Genomic DNA, 25628 nt, shown 5'->3' on the forward strand with positions numbered 1-25628 from the left:
TGAAATGCGGAATCGTTCTGTATTTTATCTAACGGGTGGCATCCCTAAGTCTAAATATTGCTGTTACATTATACAACCTTAAGTGTTATGTCATAATTATGTACAATTCTGGCAAATTAATTACTTCACACAGTTTGCAACGAGTCAGCCGGCCCAAACTGCTGCATATCCCCTGATTGCTTGCACGGAACTCAAGAGAAGTGACACAATTTCCCCAATTCTAAGAAATTCATGTTAGCAGGCAATAGTAACTAAATTATCAGGTTTAAAAAATATGTACTTGTGTATTGGTTTTAAAGAAAGGCATTGATGTTTATGGTTAGGTTTGGTGCAACGACAGTGCTAAATCATCACCCGTTTGGCAAAGTAGGCTGTGATTCGATGAGAAATTAACGGGCACCGCATCGATTATATGCAACGCAGGACACGCTAGATAAACTAGTAATATCATCAACCATGTGTAGTTAACTAGTGATTATGTGAAGATTGATTGTTTTTTATAAGTTTAATGCTAGCTAGCAACTTACCTTGGCTTCTTGCTGCCCTCGCGTAACAGGTAGTCAGCCTGCCACACAGGCTCCTCGTGGAGTGCAATGTAAGGCAGGTGGTTAGTGTGTTGGACTAGTAACCGTAAGTTGCAAAAACGAATCCCCGAGCTGACAAGGTAAAAATCTGTCGTTCTGGTCCTGAACAAGGCAATTAACCCACCGTTCCTAGGCCGTCATTGAAAATAAGAATGTGTTCTTAACTGACTTGCCTAGTTAAATAAAGGTGAAAAAAAAAATGGCCAAATTGGTGTCCAAAAATACCGATTTCAGATTGTTATGAAAACTTGAAATCGGCCCTAATTAATCGGCCATTACGATTAATCGGTCGATCTCTACTCTAAGGACACGGTTAGGGATGCCATCTGGGCCAGCAGCCTTGTGAAGGTTAACACACTTAAATGTCTTACTCATGTCGGCCCGGGAGAATGAGAGGTCAGTTCTCGTGAGCTGTGGTGGCCCGCGTCGGCGGCGCTATGTTTTCTTCGAAGTGGACGAAGAAGGTGTTTAGCTTGTCTGGGAGCAAGGTCTTGGTGTCCTCGATGTGGCTGGTTTTCACTTTATAATCTGGGTCCATGACATGGCTGGTTTTCCCTTTATTATCCGTGGAATTATTTTTCATCTTCATACAATCATCGATACAATCATTCACTTTACATTGGAGGATTTTTAAAATGTATTTTAACAACCATAGTGGTACTTGTCCACAAATAGTATTTTATTATCACAGAAAATGCACTAATATGCTGAATTAAAATCAGGCTAATCTACATTTAACACTGTTTACTTGATTTTTAGGGTCTGCCATTATTCACTCACTCAGTTATGACTGAAAAAATAAGGCTTAGAGAGAAGATCAAACAAGCACAGGGGAGGGGGTTGCTGACTGGAGCGGGCCAGGGGGCAAGGGCTGCCATGAGTGTGTGTGACAAAAGTAAGAGAGGCCATGGCTTCCTGTGGCAGTGTGGGGTGGAGGTGGTCAGGTGGTGGGGCATTGGTATGCAAAATACACGTTAGTTCGACACTCAAACCTTGCCTGGAGAGAAGTGAGATGGATGGCAGGTGCAGCACCTGAGAGCTGCTTTTCTCACACACTGTCAGCTCCAGTCTCTGGGCCAATCCATCTTCCCTGCCCTGGTGCCTCGATACCTCCTCCTCCTGATTCCCCAGCCAGCACTGCCTAAGCACAGTCACTGACCGCTATGGTTCTCGCTCTGAACCACTGTTAAGAAAAATCCCTCCTCCCTCTCATCACCGTGGGGTTTCCCCTTAGATCCCAGAGGGCCTGGGGAGAAAAGGCAGATAGGTACTCTTGTAACAGTTAGTTTTGATTAGGTAAACCCCACACCACCAGGCTCAACACTAGCATGAGTGGGTATATTTAGAATGCCATTACCAGATGAACTGTTCTCAGATATTTTCTCATTACTTATTACAATAAGCGTGTCATCCGGGTTACACCTTTTTTCATTATAGATGCCAATTCATTGATGGCAAATAATAGCATTGTTCTGTTTACCACTATGACCCCAGCAAATCCTTATGAGTCAGAATAAGGATTATGCTGTGACCTGCCCCTATAGTAACTGCTAAACTAATGGAAGTTCATGTGAAGACAGGATGTTATAGTTTTTATAACATCTCCTGGTACTGTTGGTATATTACTATACCTTTATCCCAGAGGTTGTAGAGGCCTCAAGGTTACCTGACATCCTGGCTCTAGGAGTGTTGTTGTGGTCAGGAGAGATGGGTGGTGACAGGCATGTCCCCTTCTACCCAGTCACCTTCACCCCCACTCACAGTCCCTGTCCCCCTGTTAATCTGTGGCTGCTGCTCCACTCCCGCTCTCCCCTCAGAGCCTGTCAGTCCTGCTCCCTTCAGAGCCTGTCCGTCTCCTGTGCATTTGCTCCTGCTTTCCCCCTGGGAACCTGCTGGTTGTTGCTAACAATATAGTGAGGGCCCCTCCCTGTCCCCTCTGTGCCACTTACTCTAATGGATGAACAGTACAGAGAGAGGCAGGTCACCTTCACACACACACACACACACACACACACACACACACACACACACACACACACACACACACACACACACACACACACACACACACACACACACACACACACACACACACACACACAACAGGTGTTAGTTACTCCACTATCAGCCTGTACTACTGTACTGCCCGGAATTGACATTTCTACTGCTTGCAACTCTTTTTAGATTATCCCAAGATATTTCCTGATTTACATCCATCCAGCCCCTTTGGGGACGTGTAATTCTCCTGTGATCGCCAAACTTTCCTTTGCCAGTCTAGTAAGTACTGTTAGCACTTTTGTCGGATAGAGATTGTAGCAGTAACATGGCAGGATCAGTGAAATCTTACTGAAATGTCTGAGTCCCTGTCTCACACGTGCCACAAGTATGTCCCCTCATGTTGACAGAGAGAAGGAGGGAGAGGAGACAGAGGGAGAGGAGGGAGAGGGAGAGGAGACAGAGGGAGAGCCGAAGGCATTGGGTCATTTCTGTGCGCCATGTGGCAGCATCACAGGACGATTTCAGCAACCTCCATGCCAAGATTAGTGCTCCCTTGAGCCTTCAAACCAATACTCCTGATTACATCTTGGAAGAGCTGTATGTGCAGATGTTCAAGCACACATATACAAACACACACCACACATGCACACTTACAAAACACCCACAACTACACACATAGGCAAATAACATTAACTAAAATAAATGTGTTTTTAAACGGGATGAGTACATACGCATGGCAGTAGCATGAGTATAGCATCTGTCCATATGACCTTGAATGTCCCACAGGAGGGGGAGTAGAGAGGATCAGATGGATGCTCATATCATAGATTACCTCTCCCCAGAGACACATAATGTGCTCACTGTTGTTTTACTGCCAGAATGTATGTCTGAAAGAGTCAAGGATAAACCCATGAGCAGCATTAGGCTACACATGACATGCATGCACATGATAATACTACACGGACGATGTTACACACTATTAGGAATATTTTTATGAAGAAACAACTTGGTGGTGCTCCGTTTATATAGATCATTAAGCTGGAAGAATTGAATTTGAAAAATACTTTTGAGTGGCTCTAAAGAAAGACGAGATCAACGAGTGCAGTGTTGTTATCCTGTACATTGGTAGAGGATGGAAAGTAGGATGCCTCTCCGGTACAACACTATGGATGTTTTCATGTATATATCTGACCTCTTCCACTCATACGCTACGCTAACTTCCGGTAGGACATTTTACACTAGCCATTAATACCAGGGTAGTATTTTCAATTAGCATTAGGCTCTCTGTTGTTGTACTCTGTGTTCAGCTGCATTAGATAATGCTTATCATTTACAAATGAGAGGCCAGCAGGCCAACAAGCCATTAGTACACTACGAATAATTTGTGTACAAGACAGGACCAAAGATGCCCATAGTATATGAGGAATACTAAACACTCAAAATGCATATTTCCTCTGGCTATTGAAACCTATCCTATGGGGTTTGCTCAAGCCTCTTAAATGATAGGGATTTGCTACGAGCAAAGTGGTCTTTGATTGACCGAAGGGCTTAGGAATTCATCATTTCATGGCCCCAAGCTATGGGAGGCCAACGTCATACTAGTTAGGTCCAGTGGAGATGGACTTACTGCTAGGTGTACAATTTAGAGTTGGCGGTATTTGTCTTAAACATTTTTCTTGTCTTCATTCACAGAGCGATTGTAAAGAAGGGAGTGTCGTTTCGCACAGCAACACCTAGTAACTCGTTGCTGTGGGACATCACTCTGGACGCTGGAGCAGATGGCATCATCGCTGTTGTTTGTCAGAGGAAATCTGCCATACCGGGAAAAAGGCAAGTCTGCTGAAAATACACAACAATCCCCCAATTTACTATCAGTGAACTCCATTAAACTCACCGTGTTCAACCACTGGATCATGGATGGACCATTCACGTCTGGGTTTGGCTGCTCATAGACAACTTTAAACACACTTCTGAATGTTAAGAAGTGATATTATGTCATGGGTTGTTAGATAATGTATTGTAATAATAGTGTACATGCTACTGGGGCTTAATGATTTCAATTTTGCCTGAGGGAGTGAAAAATATTCTGCAAAGTAGTATGAGTAGGATAATGCCTCAGAATAAATACCACCCACACACGATGCCATTTTGACCGAGGCTTAGCCTATCTGACCTGACAAGACACCGTATGCTATCCAAGCACAAAACTGCTGCTGGGAAAAGCTTAAGTAAATCTGCTTTTAAAAAGGCCACTGTCCTCACACCTTATTAAGTAGAGCTACCTCTTAACCTTTTATGCAGTGGGCTAAATCAGGGTCACGCAGAGTGTTTCTTGGTAGTCTTAAACAAATCTACTTTGAAACAAAAGTATACACCTCACACACATGGTTGTGGGCTTAGAAAAAAGAAGACACCTGTACAATGTCAGATATAGAGTTGAAGTGTATTCCATTTTGAGTTTGCATCTCAATATGAGACTTTATATAAATCACAGAAGACTGAAATATAACAAAACCATTTGACATAGAACACTGTTGTTAAAAAAAATGTATCATGTTTATTAATTATGAAATTATGAAAAATATTAACATTCCACCAATGAGGCCACCAGAGGGCAATTTGGTAATTTGACTGCAGGAAAGGGCTACGTCAATCTCTGGAAATGTCTAATTGCTTATCTATAGTTCACATGAAATCATTGAAAAGTATTTCTGTCCACTATTTAGAATATTAAAGTTTTTTTGTATCCCTTACATTATGTTAGTGCTTTTGGAAAACAATTAAACAATGATTAACATTAAACATTAGCTAGCCCCAGTCAATGTGAAGATGTGGCTTTGTTGATAATACCCCTTTCGTTCCTAGAAGCTAAACTTGTATGTCCTTTTAAGTTTGTGGGATATTATTCTGGTACCATTGCTGCTGTCACAAATATATCTAGAGTCATGGTCCTCTTCCTGAAGTGTAACCTTTTCCTTGCTTGAGGACAATACCCCAGATGTAGGAACCTGTCCATGCTGGAACAGGACCTTCAATTGACATTCCATGTAACTGGCCAACTCTGTGGCTAGGATGACCTTTAGATGATCTGGTATGGCTCCAGGTATTTATAGTCTATGAGAAGTTCCCATGAAATCAAATGTGGCACTTCATTTGTCGTTTGTAATTTTAATTGAAGCATTTTGGTGTCCATGATTGAATTGAGCTGGGTTGACCTCATTTTCTTGTTTTCCCTATGTGATGGTATTAGTTCATTGTTTATCAAACCCGTTTTGGGGAACATATTTGTGGATGCAAAATCGTTTGTTAGGGCTAATCCATCTTAAAATGTCATAATTTACTAGACCCCCTGTAGGGGCTGTCTAATGTCACACCACTTTGGGGATTTCATGGACTTTGTCTCTCAGTTTCCTATAGTGGCAGTAAGTACCGTGAGTGTTTATGCAGCTATCTGGATATTAAGAAATTTTTTGCCTCTGTTTGACAATAGACTGCAATGGATCTTCCGACTTAAAACAGCTGCTTAGTGAGAGTGCTGTCCCTTTAATAATCTGCGGGCTGGAGTACTTCACTGCTTCACCCACAAGAATGGCAGAAGGCTACAATGGTGTCCCCCATTTCAATGTAATGCCAGATTAAACCGGCAAAATCTGTTTTAATGTGGGATAGAGACCCTCTTTTAATCGGGCACATCTTGTTTTGATACTTGACTAAAACATTTATGGTTTGTTTGTGTTTCAGTGTTTTTGTGCAATATACTAAGATTATTTAATTTAAAGTAAATCTCTCTTTTTTGTGCTTTTACATATGGTGTGCAGAATTAAAGAAGATCTCAAAGAATAAATGAGAACTCATCAGATTAGCTTTGTGTTTTGCATTTGACCTTGTGTGCTTAGTCCCCTCCTGTACTCCCTGTTTACCCACAACTGCGTGGCTACGCACGACTCCAACACCATCTTGAAGTTTGCTGACAACACGACGGTGGTAGGCCGGATCACCGACGCCGATGACTCAGCCTACAGGGAGGAGGTCAGAGACTTAGCAGTGTGGTGCCAGGACAATAACCTCTCCCTCAACGTCAGTCAGACCCAAGGAGCTGATCATGGACTATAGGAGAAAGAGGGGAGAGCACGCCCCATCCACAACGATAGGGTTGTCGTGGAGCGGGTCGAGACCTTCAAGTTCCTCAGGAGACTGTAAAGATTTGACATGGGCCCTCGGATCCTCAAAAAGTTCTGCAGCTACATTGTCAAGAGCATCTTGACTGGCTACAGCACCGCTTGGTATGGCAAATGCACCACTCTTGACCGCAAAGCGTTACAGGGGGTTGTGCGGACAGCCCAGTACATCACACGGGCCGAGCTCCCTGCTATCCAGGACCTCTATATCAAGCAGTATCAGAGGATGGCCCGAAAAATAGCCAAAGACTCCACCCACCCAAGCCATAGACTGTTCACTCTGCTATACTCTGGCAAACCCCTAAAATGGGTTCCACCTGAAACAAAAAAAGGTTATCTATGGAGACAGCTGAAGAACCCTTTTTTCAAAGAGTCTACCAAACTATCTGCACTGACCCTACGCACACTCACTAGACCAACTTTTTATAGTCCCATACCCCTTCAAACATTTAACCTCCAGCTGCGTACCCCCTCTAGCACCAGGGTCAGCACACTCTCAAATGTTACTTTTTGCCATCATTGGAAGCCTGCACACACTATACAATACATATATTAAACATAGGAATGAGTGTGAGTTTTTGTCACGACCCGGCTCGTCGGAAGTGACAAAGAGCTCTTATAGGACCAGTGCACAAATAATAATAGAATAATAATCAATAATAATCAATAATTTTGCTCTTTATTTAACCATCTTACATATAAAATGCTATTTGAAAAATGAATATCTCACCACAGGTTAATGAGATGGGTGTGCTTGAAAGGATGCACATACCTCTATTGGAGAAAGTCTCGGTCTTAAATCATTTCCCACACACAGTCTATGCCTGTATTTAGTTTTCATGCTAGTGAGGGCCGTGAATCCACTCTCACATAGGTACGTGGTTGCAAAGGGCATCAGTGTCTTAACAGCGCGATTTGCCCAAGCAGGATACTCTGAGCGCAGCACAATCCAGAAATCTGGCAGTGGCTTCTGATTAAATTCAATTTTCCCAGAACCGCTTGTTGCGATTTCGATGAGGCTCTCTTGTTCAGATATCGGTAAGTGGACTGGAGGAAGGACATGAAAGGGATAAGAATCCAGTTGTTTGTGTCGTCCGTTTCGGGAAAGTACCTACGTAATTGCGCACCCAACTCACTCAGGTGCTTCGCTATATCACATTTGACATTGTCCGTAAGCTTGAGTCAGACAAGTGAAAATGATGGTCAGTAAAGAACGTTAAGCTCGTATCTCAATTTGTTTTTAAACGTGTCAATACTTTTCCCGTTGATAACCAACTCCCTTATGTATGTTGTAAAAGCGTTACATGGTCACTGCCCATATCATTGCAGAGTGCAGAAAATACACAAGAGATCAGGGGCTTGCTTTTAACAAAGTTAACCATTTTCACTGTACTGTCCAAAACGCCTTTCATGCTGTCAGGTATTCCCTTGGTAGCAAAAGCCTCTTAGTGGATACTGCAGTGTACCCAAGTGGCGTCGGGAGCAACTGCTTGCACGCGCGTTACCATCCCACTATGTCTCCCTGTCATGGCTTTTGCGCCATCAGTACAGATACCAACATCAGCAGCAGCTACGTTTGGCTACATAAACTTTTGTTATTGACCAAATACTTATTTTCCACCATAATTTGCAAATAAATTCATTAAAAATCCTACAATGTGATTTTCTGGATTTATTTTCTAATTTTGTCTGTCATAGTTGAAGTGTACCTATGATGAAAATTACAGGCCTCTCTCATCTTTTTAAGTGGGAGAACTTGCACAATTGGTGGCTGACTAAATACTTTTTATTCCACCTGTTTTTGTGTTACATCCTGAATTAAAAACACTTTAAAAAGATTTTTGTGTAAAATGTAGAAAAATTATTAAATGAAATACAGAAATATCTAATTTGCATAAATATTCACACCCATGTTTGAATCACCTTTGGCAGCGCTTACAGCTGTAAGTCTTTCTGGGTAAGTCTCTAAGCGCTTTGCACACCTGGATTGCACATTATTATTTTTATAATTCTTTAAGCTCTGTCAAGTTGGTTGTTGAACATGGCTAGACAGCTGTTTTCAAGTCTTGCCATAGATTTTAAAGCCGATTTAAGCCAAAACTGTAACTAGGCCACTCAGGAACATTCAATGTTATCTTGGTAAGCAACTCCTGTGTATGCTGGGAATTGTGTTTTAGGTTCTTGCCATGCTGAAAGGTGAATTTGTCTCCCAGTGTCTGTTAGAAAGCAGACTAAAGGACGTTTCCCTCTAGGATTTTGCTCGTGCTTAGCTCTATTCAGTTTCTTTTTATCCTAAAAGACTCCCTAGTCCTTGCCAATGAAAAGCATACCTATAACATGATGCAGCCTACAGCCTGCTTAGAAATATGAAGAGTGGTACTCAGTGATGTATTAGATTTGGCCCAAACATAACACTTTGTATTCAGGGCATAAAGTACATTTCTTTGCCACATTTTTTTAAGTTTTACTAAAGTGGCTTATTGCAAATCGGGTGCATGTTTTAGAATATTTTATTCTGTACAGGCTTCCTTCTTTTCACTCTGTCATTGAGGTCAGTATTGTGGAGTATTTGTATTTATTAAGGATCCACATTAGATGCTGCCAGGGCAGCAACTACTCTTCCTGGGGTCCAGCAACATTAAGGCAGAATTTAAAATAATACATGACATTACATTTCATATTACTTTTCACAACACATGAATTTGTGTCCTCAGGCCACTACTCTGCTACCACATATCTACAATACAAAATCCATGTGTACATGTGTGTAGAGTGCATGTCTTATTATGTGTCTGTGCCTGTGTGTGTTTCTTCACAGTCCCCGTTGTTCCATAAGGTGTATTTTTTTTCTTCTGATTTTACTGCTTGCATCAGTTTCCTGATGTGGAATAGAGTTCCATGTAGCCATGGCGCTATATAGTACTTTACGCCTCCCATAGTCTGTTCTATACTTTGGGATTGTGAAGAGACCTCTGGTGGCATGTCTTATGGGATATGTATGGGTGTCCGAGCTGTGTTAGTAGTTTAAAGACAACTCGGTGCATTCAGCATGCCAATACCTCTTACAAAAAAAGTACTGAGACAGTTCGGGCCAGCCGTGCTGCCCTGTTCTGAGGCAATTGGGAATTTTCCTAAGTCCCTCTTTGTGGCACCTGACCACACAAAAGGACAGTAGTCCAAGTGCAACCAAACTAGGGCCTGTAGGACCTGCCTTGTTGATAGTGTTGTTAAGAAGGCAGAGTAGCGCTTTATTATGGACAGACCTATCCCCACTGTGGTTTTCATGTTTTGACCATGACAGTTTACAATCCAGGGTTACTCCAAGCAGTTTAGTCTCCTCAACTTGCTCAAATTCCACATGATTCATTACAAGATTTAGTTGAGGTTTAGGGTTTAGTGAATAGTGTGTCCCAAATACACTGCTTTTAGTTTTAGAAATACTTACTTCTTGCCACTCATTCTGAAACTGACTGCAGCACGTTGTTAAGTGTTGCAGTGATTTCACTCACTGTAGTAGCTGACATGTATAGTGTTGAGTCATCCGCATACAAGCAAGGGGCCTAGACAGCTGCCCTGGGGATTTCCTGATTTAAGATGGATTATGTTGGAGAGGCTTCCATTAAAGAATACCCTCTGTGTTCTGTTAGACAGGTAACTCTTTAGCCAAAATATAGCATGGGGTGTAAAGCCATAACACATACATTTTTCCAGCAGCAGACTGTGATCGATAATGTTAAAAGCCTAACAAAACAGCTCCCATAATATTTTTATCATCAATTTTTCTGTCATTTGTGTAAGTGCCGTGGGTATGTTGAATGTCCGTCCCTATAAGTGTGCTGAAAGTCTGTTACAATTCAATTTTACGGTAAACAAATTGATATCTGGCTTATTAAGGGTTAATAAGCTGGTTGGTCGGCTATTTGAGCCAGTAAAGGGGGGTTTACTATTCTTGGTTAGCGGAATTACTTTGCTTCCCTCCAGGTCTGAGAGCACAAACTTTCTTGTAGGCTTAGATTGAAGATATGGCAAATAAGAGTGGCAATAACGTCTGCTATTATCCTCAGTAGTTTTCTATCCAAGTTGTCAGACCCAGGTGGCTTGTCATTGTTGATAGACAACAATAATGTTTTCACCTCTTCCACACTCACATTTCGGAAATCCAAATTACAATGCTTGTCTTTCAGAATTTGGTCAGTTATACTTGGATGTGTAGTGTCGGCATTTGTTGCTGGCATGTCATGCCTAAGTTTGCTAGTCATGCCCAAGTTTGCTAGTCTTGCCCATGAAAAAATCATTAAATTAGTTGCCAATATCAGTGGGATTTGGAATGAATGAGCCATATGATTCACGGAATGATGGAGCTGAGTTTGTCTTTTTCCCCAAAGGTGCTCCAAACCTTTTTACTATCATTCTTTATATCATTTATCTTTGTTTCATAGTATAGTTTCTTATTTTTATTCAGTTTAGTCACATGATTTCTCAGTTTGCAGTACGTATGCCAATCAGTCATGCAGCCAGACTTATTTGCCATTCCTTTAGGCCTCATCCTTCTCAACCATACCATTGTTTATTTCCTCATCAATCCTCGGGGATTTAACAGTTTTTACAGTAATTTTCTTAATTAATTTAATTCATAAATGTGCCAAGTGCAGTGTCTGGCTGCTTATTTTATTTTCAAATGCTCCTCAATACACACCACCGCCTAGCAAATGTTCTTTATATCATCAACTTAGGAATCACTACAAAACATATTGTATGACCTCTTCTACACTATATTAGGCCCAGCCTTTGGAACTTTGGTTATCCTGTAAATGGCTACTATATTGTGATCACTACATTCGATGGATTTGGATACAGCTTTAAAGAAGATTTCGACACGGTCGCAAGTTATACGTTGTTTCCTCCGACACATTGGTGCGGCTGGCTTCTGGGTTAAGCCAGCAGTGTGTCAAGAAGCAATGTGGCTTGACAATAGAGATCGACCGATTATGATTTTTCAACGCTGATACCGATTATTGGAGGACAAAAAAAGCCGATACCGATTAATCGGCCGATTTTTAACATGTGTGTATATATATATACACACATTTTTGTAATAATGACAATTGCAACAATACTGAATGAACAATGAACACTTTTATTTTAACTTAATATAATACATATGGGCTTTTGGATGGGTGTTCTTAAGGTGATTCCACAGGTTGGTGGTATTTTTTGATTTAGCCGTTGCTGACCCCATGCTTACATCTTTATCACAAATAAGACACCTTGCTTTCCCTGGTGCCAATTCCATGTAATAGTCCCACACTGGTGCTCTGCTTTTCTCTGCCATCTGTAAAACACACACACCGCTCTGAAGTAACAATGATACGGAGGGGTCTGCTTAGGAGACAAATACTCTCAACTGTTTGAATAAAAATATAGTTAAAGTTACCTGTGATGAATGTTGAAAACAAAAACTGTAATTTCTATATGCAGGAATATCCTATTTTAATAATGGACATGGTAAGAATTGACTACCAAAGTGCCAGTCATAATTCCCATGACACCTTCTAGCAAAATCTGAAAAGCGGTTCCTTCATTCATTTATTCCATAGGATATTTTTAGATTCACTTAAAATAAGGTCTGTGTTTCGTGTAGGCTTACACCACCTTGCCAATTTTATAACTGTGTTAGATATCCATAGGACAAGGTAACTCTGATCAATATTGGCTAAATATAAGCGAAGATAAAAATTTTTGTAGAGTGAATTTATGAAAATATGTTGACAAACGTTACCTTATCCTAGTGACATTTACACAGGTATCAAAACGCTGAGGCGGTTTAAGCACGAAACAGACCTTATTTGAAGTAGATCAAGACATTCTCTATGGAAGACATGAACAGAGGTGGTTTAAGCCTGTACGAAACACAGACCTTCTTTGAAGTAGATCAAGACATTCTCTATGGAAGACATGAACGGTAAAATAACAAAGGAACCCCTTTCAAGTTCAGCCGCAAGTTATTACAGGAATTATAACGCGTCGACTATTTCTCTCTAAACCATATACCTTTGACTATTACGAGCCTGCTGCTGCCTACCACTCCTCAGTCAGACTGCTTTATCAAATATCAAATCATAGACTTAACTATAATAAACACACAGAAATACGAGCCTTAGGTCAAATCCGGAAACTATCACCTCGAAAACAAAACGTTTATTCCGTTCCGTATTTTATCTAACGGGTGGCATCCATGAGTCTAAATATTAATGTTACATTGCACAACCTTCAATGTTATGTCATAATTACGTAGAATTCTGGCAAATTAGTTCGCAAAGAGCAAGGCGGTCAAAACTGTTGCATATACCCTGACTGTGCATGCAATGAACGCAAGAGAAGTGACACAATTTCACCTGGTTAATATTGCCTGCTAACCTGGATTTCTTTTAGCTAAATATGCAGGTTTAAAAATATATACTTGTGTATTGATTTTAAGAAAGGCATTGATGTTTATGGTTAAGTACACATTGGTGCAACGACAGTTGATTGATTGTTTTTATAAGATAAGTTTAATGCTAGCTAGCAACTTACCTTGGCTTACCGCATTCGCGTAACAGGCGGGCTCCTCATGAGGCAGGTGGTTAGAGCGTTGGACTAGTTAACTGTAAGGTTGCAAGATTGGATCCCCCAAGCTGAGTTCTGCCTCGTTCCTAGGCCATCATTGAAAATAAGAATGTGTTCTTAACTGACTTGCCTAGTTAAATAAAGATTAAATAAAGGTGTAAAAAAAAAATCTGCGCCCAAAAATACCAATTTCCGATTGTTATGAAAACTTGAAATCGGTCCTAATTAATCGGCCATTCCGATTAATTGGTCGACCTCGACTTGACAGGGTCGTGTTTCGGAGGACACATGGCTCTCGACCTTCCCGTCTCCCGAGTCCAAACGGGAGTTGCAGCGATGGGACAAGACTGTAACTACCAATTGGATATCATGAAATTGCGGAGGAAAAAGGGGTACATTTTTTAAAATAATAATAAATAATATTTCTGCAGCATTAGTAAAGATGTGATCAATACATGTTGATGATTTCATTCCTGTGCAGTTTGTAAATACCCCGCTAGGTTGACTGATAACCTGACCCAGGTTGCAGGCACTGGTTACAGTTTCAAGCTTTTTCTTGAGTGGGCAGCTTGATGAAAGCGAGTCAATATTAAGGTCACCCAGAAAATATACCGTTCTGTTAATATCACATACAGTGCCTTTGGAAAATATTCAGAACGCTTGACTTTTTCTACATTTTGTTACGTTACAGTCTTCTAAAAATGGATTTGAAAAAATCTACACATAATACCCCATACGTTTTTGCAAAAACAGAAAACCTAATTTACCTAAGTATTCAGACCCTTTGCTATGAGACTCAAAATTGAGCTCAGGTGCATCCTGTTTCCCCTGATCATCCTTGTTATGTTTCTGCAAACATTGATTGTCTGGGTGGTCCACATTGTCCGGGAATAAAGCAAAAATAAACACAGCTCTTGCAGCATTAAAAAAGTTTGTTAGTGTCCTCCATTTTATTTTAGTCCTCCTTTAAACTCTGTTGTTGGGAAGGGCTCATAAGAAAGCATTTCACGGTAAACTCTACACCAGTTGTATTTGGCGCATGTATCAAATACTATTGGTATGATTTAAATTCACCTTTCAGAAAAACAATAACATAAAACACAAAGCCAAATATACACTGAGTATACATAACATTAGGAACACTTGCTCTTTCCATGACGTAGAATGACCGACCAGATTCATCCAGGTGAAAGCTATGATCCCTTATTGATGTCACCTAATGTGCGGTACACTCATTTGCTTACCAAGATGACATTGAATGTTCCTGAGTGGCCTAGTTACAGTTTTTACTTAATTTGGCAAAACTTGAAAATGGCTGTCTAGCAATGATAAACAACTTGACAGAGCTTGAAGAATTAAAATAATAATAATGCAAATATTGTACAATCCAGGTGTGCAAAGATCTTAAAGACTTACCCAGAATGACTCACAGCTGTAATTGCAGCCAAAGATGATTTTAACATATATTGATAGAGGGGGTTATATACTTACAGTGTCTAATCAAGATTCACTGCATTTGGAAAGTATTCAGACCCCTTTACTTGTTCCACATTCTGTTACGTTATAGCCTTATTCTAAACTTGATTTAAATATGACTTTTTCCTCATCAATCTTCACACAATACCCCATAATGACAAAGCAATAACTGGTTTGTAGAATCTCTCTGTACTTTGCTCAGTTCATCTATCCCTCGATCCTGACTAGTCTCCCAGCCCCTGCCACTTAAAAATATCCTCACAGCATGATGCTGCCACCAGGAGTGGCTTCCGTCTGGTCACTCTACCATAAAGGCATGATTGGTGGAGTGCTGCAGAGATGGTTGTCCTTCTGGAAGGTTCTCCCATCTCCACAGAGGAACTGGAGCTCTGTCAGAGTGACCATTGGGTTCTTGGTCCCCTCCCTGACCAAGGCCCTTCTCTCCCAATTGCTCCGTTTGGCCAGGCGGCCAGCTCTCTTAATTTTAGTTCCACTTTGTCACACAACAAAATGTGGAAAAAGTCAAGGGGTGTGAATACTTTCTGAAGGTCCTGTGAGTGCTTGATGTGTGAAAGGGAGGGTGTGTGCCAGATAAAGATGTCAGGTCTTAATTTAACCCCTTTCATAGCAGCAGGAAAATAATCCTAGAACAGGAGGATTTTAAGAATATTAAACAGTTAGAATCACTGTCAGGGGGCAACTGGAAGCGGTGTTTGTAGGCTATAATTACAGGTCCTTTGGTTGTCAGTTCAAATAGGCTATGGAGGCTACATGCAAGCTATGGCACGTCTCATGTGAATTCTTATATTTGTACGCATTAGATATTTTTTGTTAGGGAAAATCAGTGTTTTTGATATATTGTTGCATTATATGTTCAAGTCAGGGAATAGGTCGATTTAAATCTCAGTGCTTGTGTGGTTCAGTGGTTACAGCTGCTGACCCCGAAAGACATATGCCAGACACTGCCCTTTGAATTTTTGGAGGAACTAGTACTTTTTTAGTTACTCTCCGTGGGCAGTACTGGTATGCATACTGACACCGTAGCCAAACCGGTCACGCGCCATCGTGCACAAATTAATTTTGTCCCCCCACACCAAATGCGATCAAATGATTAAAATATCAAAACAAACTCTGAACCAATTAGATTAATTTGGGGACAGGTCGAAAAGCATTAACCATTTATGGCAATTTAGCTAGCTAGCTTGCAGTTGCTAGCTAATTTGGCCTATTTAGCTAGCTTGCAGTTGCTAGCTAATTTGGCCTATTTAGCTAGCTTGCTGTTGCTAGCTAATTTGTTCTGGGATTTAAACGTTGAGTTGTTATTTTACCTGAAATGCACAAGGTCCTCTACTCTGACAATTAGTCCACACACAAAACGGTCAACCGAATCGTTTCTTGTCATCTCTCCTCCTTCCAGGCATTTTCTTCTTTGAACTTTATATGGCGATTGGCATCTAACTTTCATAGTTACCACGACGACTGAATGAACTCAGTTCATCTTTCAATCACTCATGTGGGTATAACCAATGGGGAGATGGCACGTGGGTATCTGCTTCTATGAACCAATGAGGAGATGGGAGAGGCAGGACTTGCACCGCGTTCAGCGTCACAAGTAGAACTGACTTCTATTTTAGTGCTTGGCAACGCAGACGCTCGTTGGCGCGCGCGAGGAGTTTATTTTGCAACGCTCACGGCACGAGCAGTTTGTTCAGCAAGTTACTCAAGTAATTTCTGAAGGAACTGACTTACATTTTACCAATCACTTCAGTTACATAAATTTATATCATATCATCGCTGTTGGATTATTTCATTTTTGAACATGGATCGATATTATTGGTTCCCCTTCACGTCTCTATAAATGTTTCATGACCCCTTGACCAATGAAATGTGTTCGAACCCTGTATCTCCACCACCGCTCTTGAAGTGAAGCGCACGTCTTCACTCCTGACAAGAATTTTTTGGGTGTTCGTAGTCAGATGCGATCAGAGGTAAGTTACACTTTAATGGCTGTCTGCCTTTGTAATAGTATATACAGTTGAAGTCTGAAGTTTACATAAACAGTTTACATATACACACAATTTTTCCAACAATTGTTTACAGACAGAGTATTTCACTTTTATAATTCACTGAATCACAATTCCAGTGGGTCAGAAGATTACATACACTAAGTTGACTCTGCCTTTAAACAGCTTGGAACATTTCAGAAAATGATGTCATGACTTTAGAAGCTTCTGATGGGCTAATTGACATCATTTGAGTCAATTGGAGGTGTACCTGTGGATGTAATTCAAGGCCTACCTTCAAACTCAGTGCCTCTTTGCTTGACATCATAGGAAAATCAAAAGAAATCAGCCAAGACCTCAGAAAAAAATTGTAGACCTCCACAAGTCTGGTTCATCCTTGGGAGCAATTTTGAAATGCCTGAAGGTACCACCTTCATCTGTACAAACAATAGTACGCAAGTATAAACACTATGGGACCACGCAGCCGTCATACCGCTCAGAGATGAACGTACTTTGGTGCGAAAAGTGCAAATCAAGCCTAGAACAACAGGAACAGGTACAAAAGTATCTATATCCACAGTAAAACGAGTCCTATATCGACATAAACTGAAAGGCCGCTCAGCAAGGAAGATGCCACTACTCCAAAACCACCATTAGAAAATTCAGACTATGGTTTGCAACTGCACATGGGGACAAAGATTGTACTTTTGGAGAAATGTCCTCTTCTCTGATGAAACAAAAATAGAACTGTTTGGCCATAATGACCGTAATGTTTGGAGGAAAAAGGGGGAGGCTTGCAAGCCGAAGAACATCATCCCAACCGTGAAACACGGGGGTGGCAGCATCATGCTGTGGGGGTGCTTTGCTGCAGGAGGGACTGATGCACTTCACAAAATAGATGGCATCATGAGGCAGGAAAATTATGTGGATATATTGAAGCAACATCTCAAGACATCAGTCAGGAAGTTAAAGCTTGGTCGCAAATGGGTCTTCCAAATGGACAATGACCCCAAGCATACTTCCAAAGTTGTGGCAAAATGGCTTAAAGACAACAAAGTCAAGCTATTGGAGTGGCCATCACAAAGCCCTGACCTCAATCCCATAGAACATTTGTGGGCAGAACTGAAAAAGCATGTGTGAGCAAGGAGGCCTACAAATCTGACTCCGTTACACCAGCTCTGTCAGAAGGAATGCGCCAAAATTCACACAACTTATTGTGGGGAGCTTGTGGAAGGCTACCCAAAACGTTTGACCCAAGTTCAACAATTTAAAGGCAATGCTACCAAATACTAATTGAGTATGTAAACTTCTGACCCACTGGGAATGTGATGAAAGAAATAAAAGCTGAAATAAATAATTATCTCTACTATTATTCTGACATTTCACATTCTTAAATGTAAATCTAGGCCTAGCGTTTGAGAGAGCGAGAGAGAACATTATTTTGATATCAGGCCTGATCCCAATGTCTTGACTGCCCCCGCATTGAGAGAAAGAGAACTGCTCATTCGTGACACTCATTTGAATTTTCTGATGCAACAGGAAAATTCTCTGTGACAAGAGTGATCAAGTTAAGATCCAACATCTCTACTGGACTGCCTTACTTGAAAGTAAGTGGGCCTGTTCCTATTCAGTAGTGTGTTTCACAGGGAGTTGCAATGACAAAGAATAAAATTGAGACTTTGTATTGTCGAAGTTCCAGCAGCACAATATTCCAGCTGGGCAATATTATGAGTTTAGGGAGATCTCATGAGTTCATGACAGCTCGCTTGACTCTTGAGTTCAAAGTCCATAGTTAAAATCTATCTTAACACCATCACTGCACTTACCCATTCTTGTCAATCCCTGTTAATGATAATAATCTAACATACTTTCAGTTAAAACAGGCCTAACACAGATGTTTCACTTTAGAGACTTTGGACAGATTCATCAGATTAGAGGGGATCCTATCCTAGTCCTATTCAAGGCATTCTAGTGTACATTGAGAGGATCAGGCTATCAGAAAAATGTACTGCTATGAGCTGTCCTATTTAGCCCATGCGTACATCCACCTTTAGCCTTGCGCCTGCAGTGGCACGTGTGTCTGTTTAGAGTTAATAGGTTTCAGTGGAGGGAGATTGCTCATCTCATTAATCTGTTGTCTCACACAATCAAATCCCCGATGCTCAATTGCCATGCTCGACTGGTCATACCTTACATGTGCACAAACAAAGTGATTACTTTAGAGTAGCAGGACATTTATGTTAGAGCATTAATTGACACCCTCGGTGTGGATAATCTTGTTTCATGCTACCGATGGCTTTGGAAGGAAAATCCCATCTTTTGTTGTTATTTGGATGAAGGACAAAAGACCAAGGAATTAAGTCATTATTATTATTGCATGACGAACGAGACAACAATTAAATGAGTGTTTTCTTATCCATATTGTTAAGGAATATGTAGTTTAGACAGCACACTACAGCTCACAACCACTTCCACACTTCATTCCCCCAGGGGGCAGCTCCAACCTTGTCCAGGTGGTGAGCCTGGTTAATAAGCACATCAGGTGCTGCCAAATAGGTGATCGTCAGTCAGTGTCCCAGTTTACAAGCCGTGAGCCTGCTAGGGCTGTTGCGGTGACGGTATTACCACCACATTGGCGGTCATGAGTCATGAAGGCACTCAAATTCCATGTGACCGTTTAGTCACTGTAATTAGGCATCTCCAAGCTTTGATGCTGCTGATGGTCATTAGTAGCCTACCAAACTTGATAACTGCCTGGTACTCAGCACTCTATTGTGCCTCTTATCCCTATGACATCAATGAAAATGTATTTGAACATCTAATCAAACACTTCATGAGAACCCATGAGCTCATGTTGTGCTACATTTCTATAGGCTATGCTATTGCAGGAGAAAACAGTGATGGCCTCTACTAAAAAGAGAAGGATCAGCTTTCTATAGGCTAGGTCTACTATATTTATTTCTCAACTTTCCTAATATTAATCACATTGCTTGTCTTTACAACAGGAGTATAGCCTACCTGGCTGGCAGGAAAATAAACCACGGGAAAAGCGTACTCTATTAGCTATTTAAGTGCAGAAATGACACGCATGTTTCGATACAGGTGCATGTTAATGGTCCATTCTAAATCAAACAAATGTTAAACATATATTATTTAGTATATGTAAAGACAAGATTAAATCAAGAATAGTCTGATGGGTGAAAATATTAGCCTATCACTTGTGAATTATATATTATCACTTGTGAATGATGCCCGTCATAAGAAACAATGCCTTTTTTTGTGCAACTTTTTCGAATCATGGTCACACACCTCATGAATCATAGTCGCACACCTCATGTAGCCTAGCCCATAGGCCTATATGTTTTAATAAGGTTTGTATCACAACTAAAAGTGGCCAAATAACTTCTTAAAAATAAGCACATTAATCGGCTTTAGAAGGGGTGTTGAGCCTAACTGGCATACATAAGCAGCGTGTGAGGTTCAAGTTTAGGAAGATCATTTTCACTGTAAAAATGCACCTTTGTATTGGAAGCATTACATGCATAATTGCATTTGCTTTCACTTTTGATAATGGTGTTTTCTGCTAATGAAACAATCACGCTTATAGCCTACTACTTACTATGTGTTCATTGCTGCCCTTATAATGTGAAGAAATAACTGAATAGTTTATCAACATTTGAATCTAAACGTTCTGATCGGTTGCCTCAGCCACATTGCGTAAAAAAGTTTTTTGGATGTTAGTGGTTGTATTCATTTGGGATCCATCGCATCCCACAGCCTCAGGCTGCTCGTTTGTTTGTTTTTTAGTTTGTGCATGCCTTTGATATTTTTCATTTTTGTACATACAGTATTTATGTTTTGTCACCAGCTGAACAAATAATAATCCGCTTGGACTGACCGACCAAGAGATCAACAGAGACAGGGCTGGCCCTGGACCAATGTAAGGTTGCTGTTTCCCTGGGAACATGTACATTGAACACCTAGGCACATACACTGATTTCCCCCATAGCTGCACATCTTAAATCAGGTTACAGAGCAGTTAAATAGGACAAAGACCTCTAGACTTTGCGAGTGCAACCATATGAACAGGATAGTTAATGGTTTCTTAACAATATGTATGAAAACACTTTGACAATGCTGTTCTTTTTTCTGTAATTGGTACAATTATTGTAATGTGTACAATTCAATGTAATCCATTTTAATGTATATTTTAGGGCAGAGTGCCCCAACTGGCGGGCCACGGGCAAAATTTGGTCCACAGGTGATTTTTATTTGGCCACCCAAGTCATAATTATTATTTATTTTTTGGGAGGGGGGGAGGGGGGGGGGGTGTAAAGTGCTTTCAGAAAGTATTCATACCTATTGACTTATTCCACATTTTGTGTTACAGCCCTAATTCAAAATTGATTAAACACAATCCCCCATGGTGACAGAGTGAAAATATGTTTTTAGGAATTGTAGCATATGTATTGAAAATGAAATAAAGAAATATCTAATTTACATAAAGTATTCACATTAAAATACTGTTGTAGTTTGTGTCTCTATTTTTGTTTAATTTGCTAAGATTATTTAATTACAGTAAATCTATTTTTTTTTTATGTCTTTACATATGGTGTGTAGAATTGTTTTAAAGCTCTTAGAGAACTCATTAGAAGGTGCTTTGTGCTTGAATTCGACTTTGAAGGCAACATGCATGGTACATTTGAAAATATTTGACAGTTGGTTGTGTGCAAATGTAAGGGCTTGAGGTGGGGAAGAAGGGGGCGTGCTGGATACAGGACTGCCTTGAGAGTGAGTGGAGCAGGTTCTATTCAGTAGTGTGTTTCATAGGGAGTTGCAAAGGAATAGAAATTATACTTTGTATTGTCAAAGTTCCAGCTGCGCAATATTATGAGTCAAGTGGGATCTTATGAGTTCATGACACCTCACTTGACTCTGTGTTCAAAGTCCATAGTTAAAAGCTGTCTAAACCCATTCACTGCACTCACCCATTACTGTCAATCCCCATGTTAATGATGATGATCTAACATACTTTCAGTTAAAACAGGCCTAACACTCTCTCTGTAATGCTTTACAGATGTTTCACTTTAGAGACTTTGGACAGATTCATCAGATTAGAGGGGATCCTATCCTAGTCCTATTCAAGGCATTCTAGTGTACATTGCGAGCATCAGGATATCAGAGAACTTTACAGGTATGAGCTGAGTATCTATCCTATTTAGCTCATGCGTCCATCCTCCCTCTGCCTGGCGCCTGCAGTGGCACATGTGTCTTTTTAGAGGTAATAGGTTTCAGGGGAGGAGGATTGTTCATCTCATTAATCTGGTGTCTCACACACAATCAAATCCCTGATGCTCATTTGTCATGCTCCGCTGGTCATGCCCTACAGGAAATGAATGTGGGAAAGAACATTAAATGACCCCCTTGTGTGGATAATCTTGTTTTATGCTTCTGACGACTTTGGAAGGAAGATACGTTTTTGTTGTTATTTTGATGAAGGGCAAAATACCAAGGAATTAAATCATTATTATTGCATGATGAAACAGACATTAATCAAATGAGTATTTCCCTATTTCTCTTGAGTGTAAACAATGCTATCCATACACTAATGATAACAGCCTCCTAGTGTCCCGGGGCATATTTGATTGAGGAACCCAGATCCTCCCACCCTCTATCAATTCTTTATTGCTTTTCTTGTCTCTGTTTACACTGTGGCTGCTGTGTCAGGATCACTGCTGTGTCATCTTGATTACTTTAGGCTTTGCTGTCCTACCTTGACTGTTTATGGTAGCACCATTCTTCTCCTTTCTTTTAAAAATGTTTACTTCCCGACCATGAATAATGTTTATCTCCGCTTACCGAAACAACCACATATAATAGCTTGAGTTAAGACGCGCTGAATGAGTTCCTCTGGCAGTGACAGTCCCAGTCTGATCCTGTTTCTTCTATCTTCTCTCAGGCTGGACAGCAGTCTACTGGAGGTCCTACAGATGGACTTTGAGGTGGAGGAGCAGAGCAGCCAATCAGACAGCCAGGTCATCACATGGCGCCTCGAATTGCCCGCAGACACCAGGGATGGGGGGAAGGAGGGTTCCATGGAGATTTACACCACCCAGAGAGACTTTGTGGGCCTGGCCACACTCGTCATGGTGAGCACCGACTGACAACTCATCTCTAGCATCTACAGTCAGGCCAAAAAATTATTGGCACCATTGATAAAGATTTGCAAAAAAGACTGTATAAAATAAATTATTCAAATAGTAAGGTATAATGTGTGCAAAACAATTGAAGAAATTATATTATTTAATACTAATACAATTGCTCAGAGAAATATATTTTGTTTAACAAGTAACACAAATCTAAAAAAGATAGGGTTCCGAATTATTGCCACCCCTGTTCTCAATACGCTATTGAGACTTTTTTCTAAAAGGTTTTATGAGATTGGAGAACACGTTGGGAGGGATATTAAACCATTCCTTCATACATCTTTCCAGATCCTTGATATCCTTCATCTGTGCTTATGGACTGCCCTTTCCAAGGTTTTCAAAGTCCGGAGACTGAAAAGGACATTGCAAAACATTTAGCTTTGACCATCTCAGTCTCTGGACTTAAACCCCATTGAAAACCTGTGGTTTCATTTGAAGAGGGTAGTCCGTAAGTGCAGACGAAAGATATGTATGATTCTGTATGAAGGAATGTTCTAAGATCCCTCCCAATTAGCCTGGGCAGATTCAAGTGGGCTTCATGGATCTCAACTATCGTCTGGGCTTGATGTGGCCAGCCAATAATACACTTGTTAGCCCCGGCGACCAGTTCGTACTTAAAGTAATCTCCATTCAGGCTGCAAAGGCTTTGATATCCTCCTTAACTTTATTTAATTTAAAAAATATATATTTTTATTTCACCTTTATTTAACCAGGTAGGCTAGTAAATAAAATAAAAACAGTATGGGGATGAGGTAGGTAAATTGGGTGGGCTATATACCGATGGACTATGTACAGCTGCAGCGAGAAAACAGAAGACAGAAAAGAAGACAAGGCGAGAAGATAGAAAATATGCATACCTTTTTTATGAAACACCATTTTCCACCACCATGCTAGAGTGGCTAAATGCTAATCCTTGATGTATTTAGCGTTTAGCCACTCTAGCATGGTGGTAGAAAATGGTGTTTCATAAAAAAGGTACGGATATTTTCCACTTTCTCACCATTAAATAAGGTTAAGGAGGAACTCGAAGCCTTAGTGTACAATAAAGCTCAGTATTTGTATAATTTTATACTGTTTTTTTTCTTCTCATCTTTATCAAGCGTGCCAATGATTTTATACCTGATTTGAATATGCATGTATTATTTTCACCTGTGAAATGTGCTATTGTAAATTATGTTTGCCTTGAACGAGGCCTCCAACAACAATTGTATCTATGAGATCTATTGTTGGTAACGGGACCTAATTCACTGTGCACTCATGACATTGATGCCTCTGTGTCATAATGATGTACGAGGAGGTTGCCAGTCTCTGACCGATGCTTCACTATTGTTGTTTTTTGTGTGTGTTTTCTTTCTCTTAAAATAGGATCTCTGCAATTAATACATCATATAATCTCTATACCGTAACTAAATAAGAAATGTTATGAGCAGTTGTCATTACAATACTCTACCTGCTCTTAGCCCTTTGTGCTACTGCAATCAAGAGGCCCTGCTGACCTCTTAAACCACTATTGTTTGTTGTCATGGGAGATTTAGCATTTCTGTGTAGTAATACTTTTTTCAAAACCATATCTTCCAAAAAAAGAAATCTTATTTTGTGATACATTTTTTGGCCATTTTGTTCATAAATGTATTTAATGGCTTCATGTAAATTAATGTTTGTGAACAGGAAAAACCCTGATTGTCTTTCAATAAATCTTGTCGTATCATACAATAAACAGTATCTGAAAATATAATACAGATAAAAGGCACTGTAATATGAAGGCACTGGTACTGTGATTTTTTTTCAGGACTTTGACTTCCTTCATCTCAATCACGGATTAGATGGTGACCTCAGGCTGAGAGCCTAACATGAGGATAATAGATGTTTGGCAAGAGGGCCATTAGGTCTGTACTGATCTAGCACTCAGCACTATGAGCTGCTGAAAATGGTTAAATATTGGTTGGAGCTACAATTATATTGCCAATAAAATAATAATTATATATATTTACAGTACCAGTCAAAAGTTTGGACACACCTACTCATTCAAGGGGTTTTCTAATATTTGTACTATTTTCTACATTGTAGAATAATAGTGAAGACATCACAACTATGAAATGACACATATGGAACCATGTAGTAACCAAAAACGTGTTAAACAAATCAAAATCTGTTTTATATTTGAGATTCTTAAAAGTAGCAACCCTTTGCCTTGATGACAGCTTTGCACACTCTTGGCATTCTCTCAACCAGCATCATGAGGTAGTCACCTGTGTTATTTCATGGTGTTGATGTCTTCACTATTATTCTACAATGTAGAAAATAGTAATAATAAAGAAAAACCCTTGAATGAGTAGGTGTGTCCAAACTTTTGACTGGTACTGTACATATCTACCTAAATGACCTCGTACCCCTGCACATCAACCCGGTACTTGTACATCATGTATATAGCCAAGTTATCATTACTCACTCTGTATTGATTATTGCTTCTATTATTTCTCTATTTTCTTTCTCTCCGCTTTGTTGGGAAATGCATTTCACTGTTAATCCACACCTGTTGTTTACTAAGCATGTGACTAATAGCATTTAATTTGACAG

The 25628-nt window shown here is 40.2% G+C and overlaps 1 protein-coding gene across 1 annotated transcript in view; it reads left to right on the plus strand.

Annotated features, from left to right (window-relative positions):
• The window catches only part of LOC110535954 (transmembrane protein 132D-like), a 70158-nt gene that overhangs the window by 32473 nt on the left and 12057 nt on the right, over positions 1-25628 (plus strand). Inside the window, exons 3-4 of the mRNA XM_021621367.3 lie at positions 4275-4412; positions 22805-22994. Coding sequence (XP_021477042.3) covers positions 4275-4412; positions 22805-22994 — 328 coding nt within the window. The remainder of the gene's footprint in view (positions 1-4274; positions 4413-22804; positions 22995-25628) is intronic.

This window comes from Oncorhynchus mykiss, chromosome 11 (genome assembly GCF_057628025.1).
Source record: "Oncorhynchus mykiss isolate SJ-2025 chromosome 11, ASM5762802v1, whole genome shotgun sequence".
Classification (NCBI taxonomy): domain Eukaryota; kingdom Metazoa; phylum Chordata; class Actinopteri; order Salmoniformes; family Salmonidae; genus Oncorhynchus; species Oncorhynchus mykiss.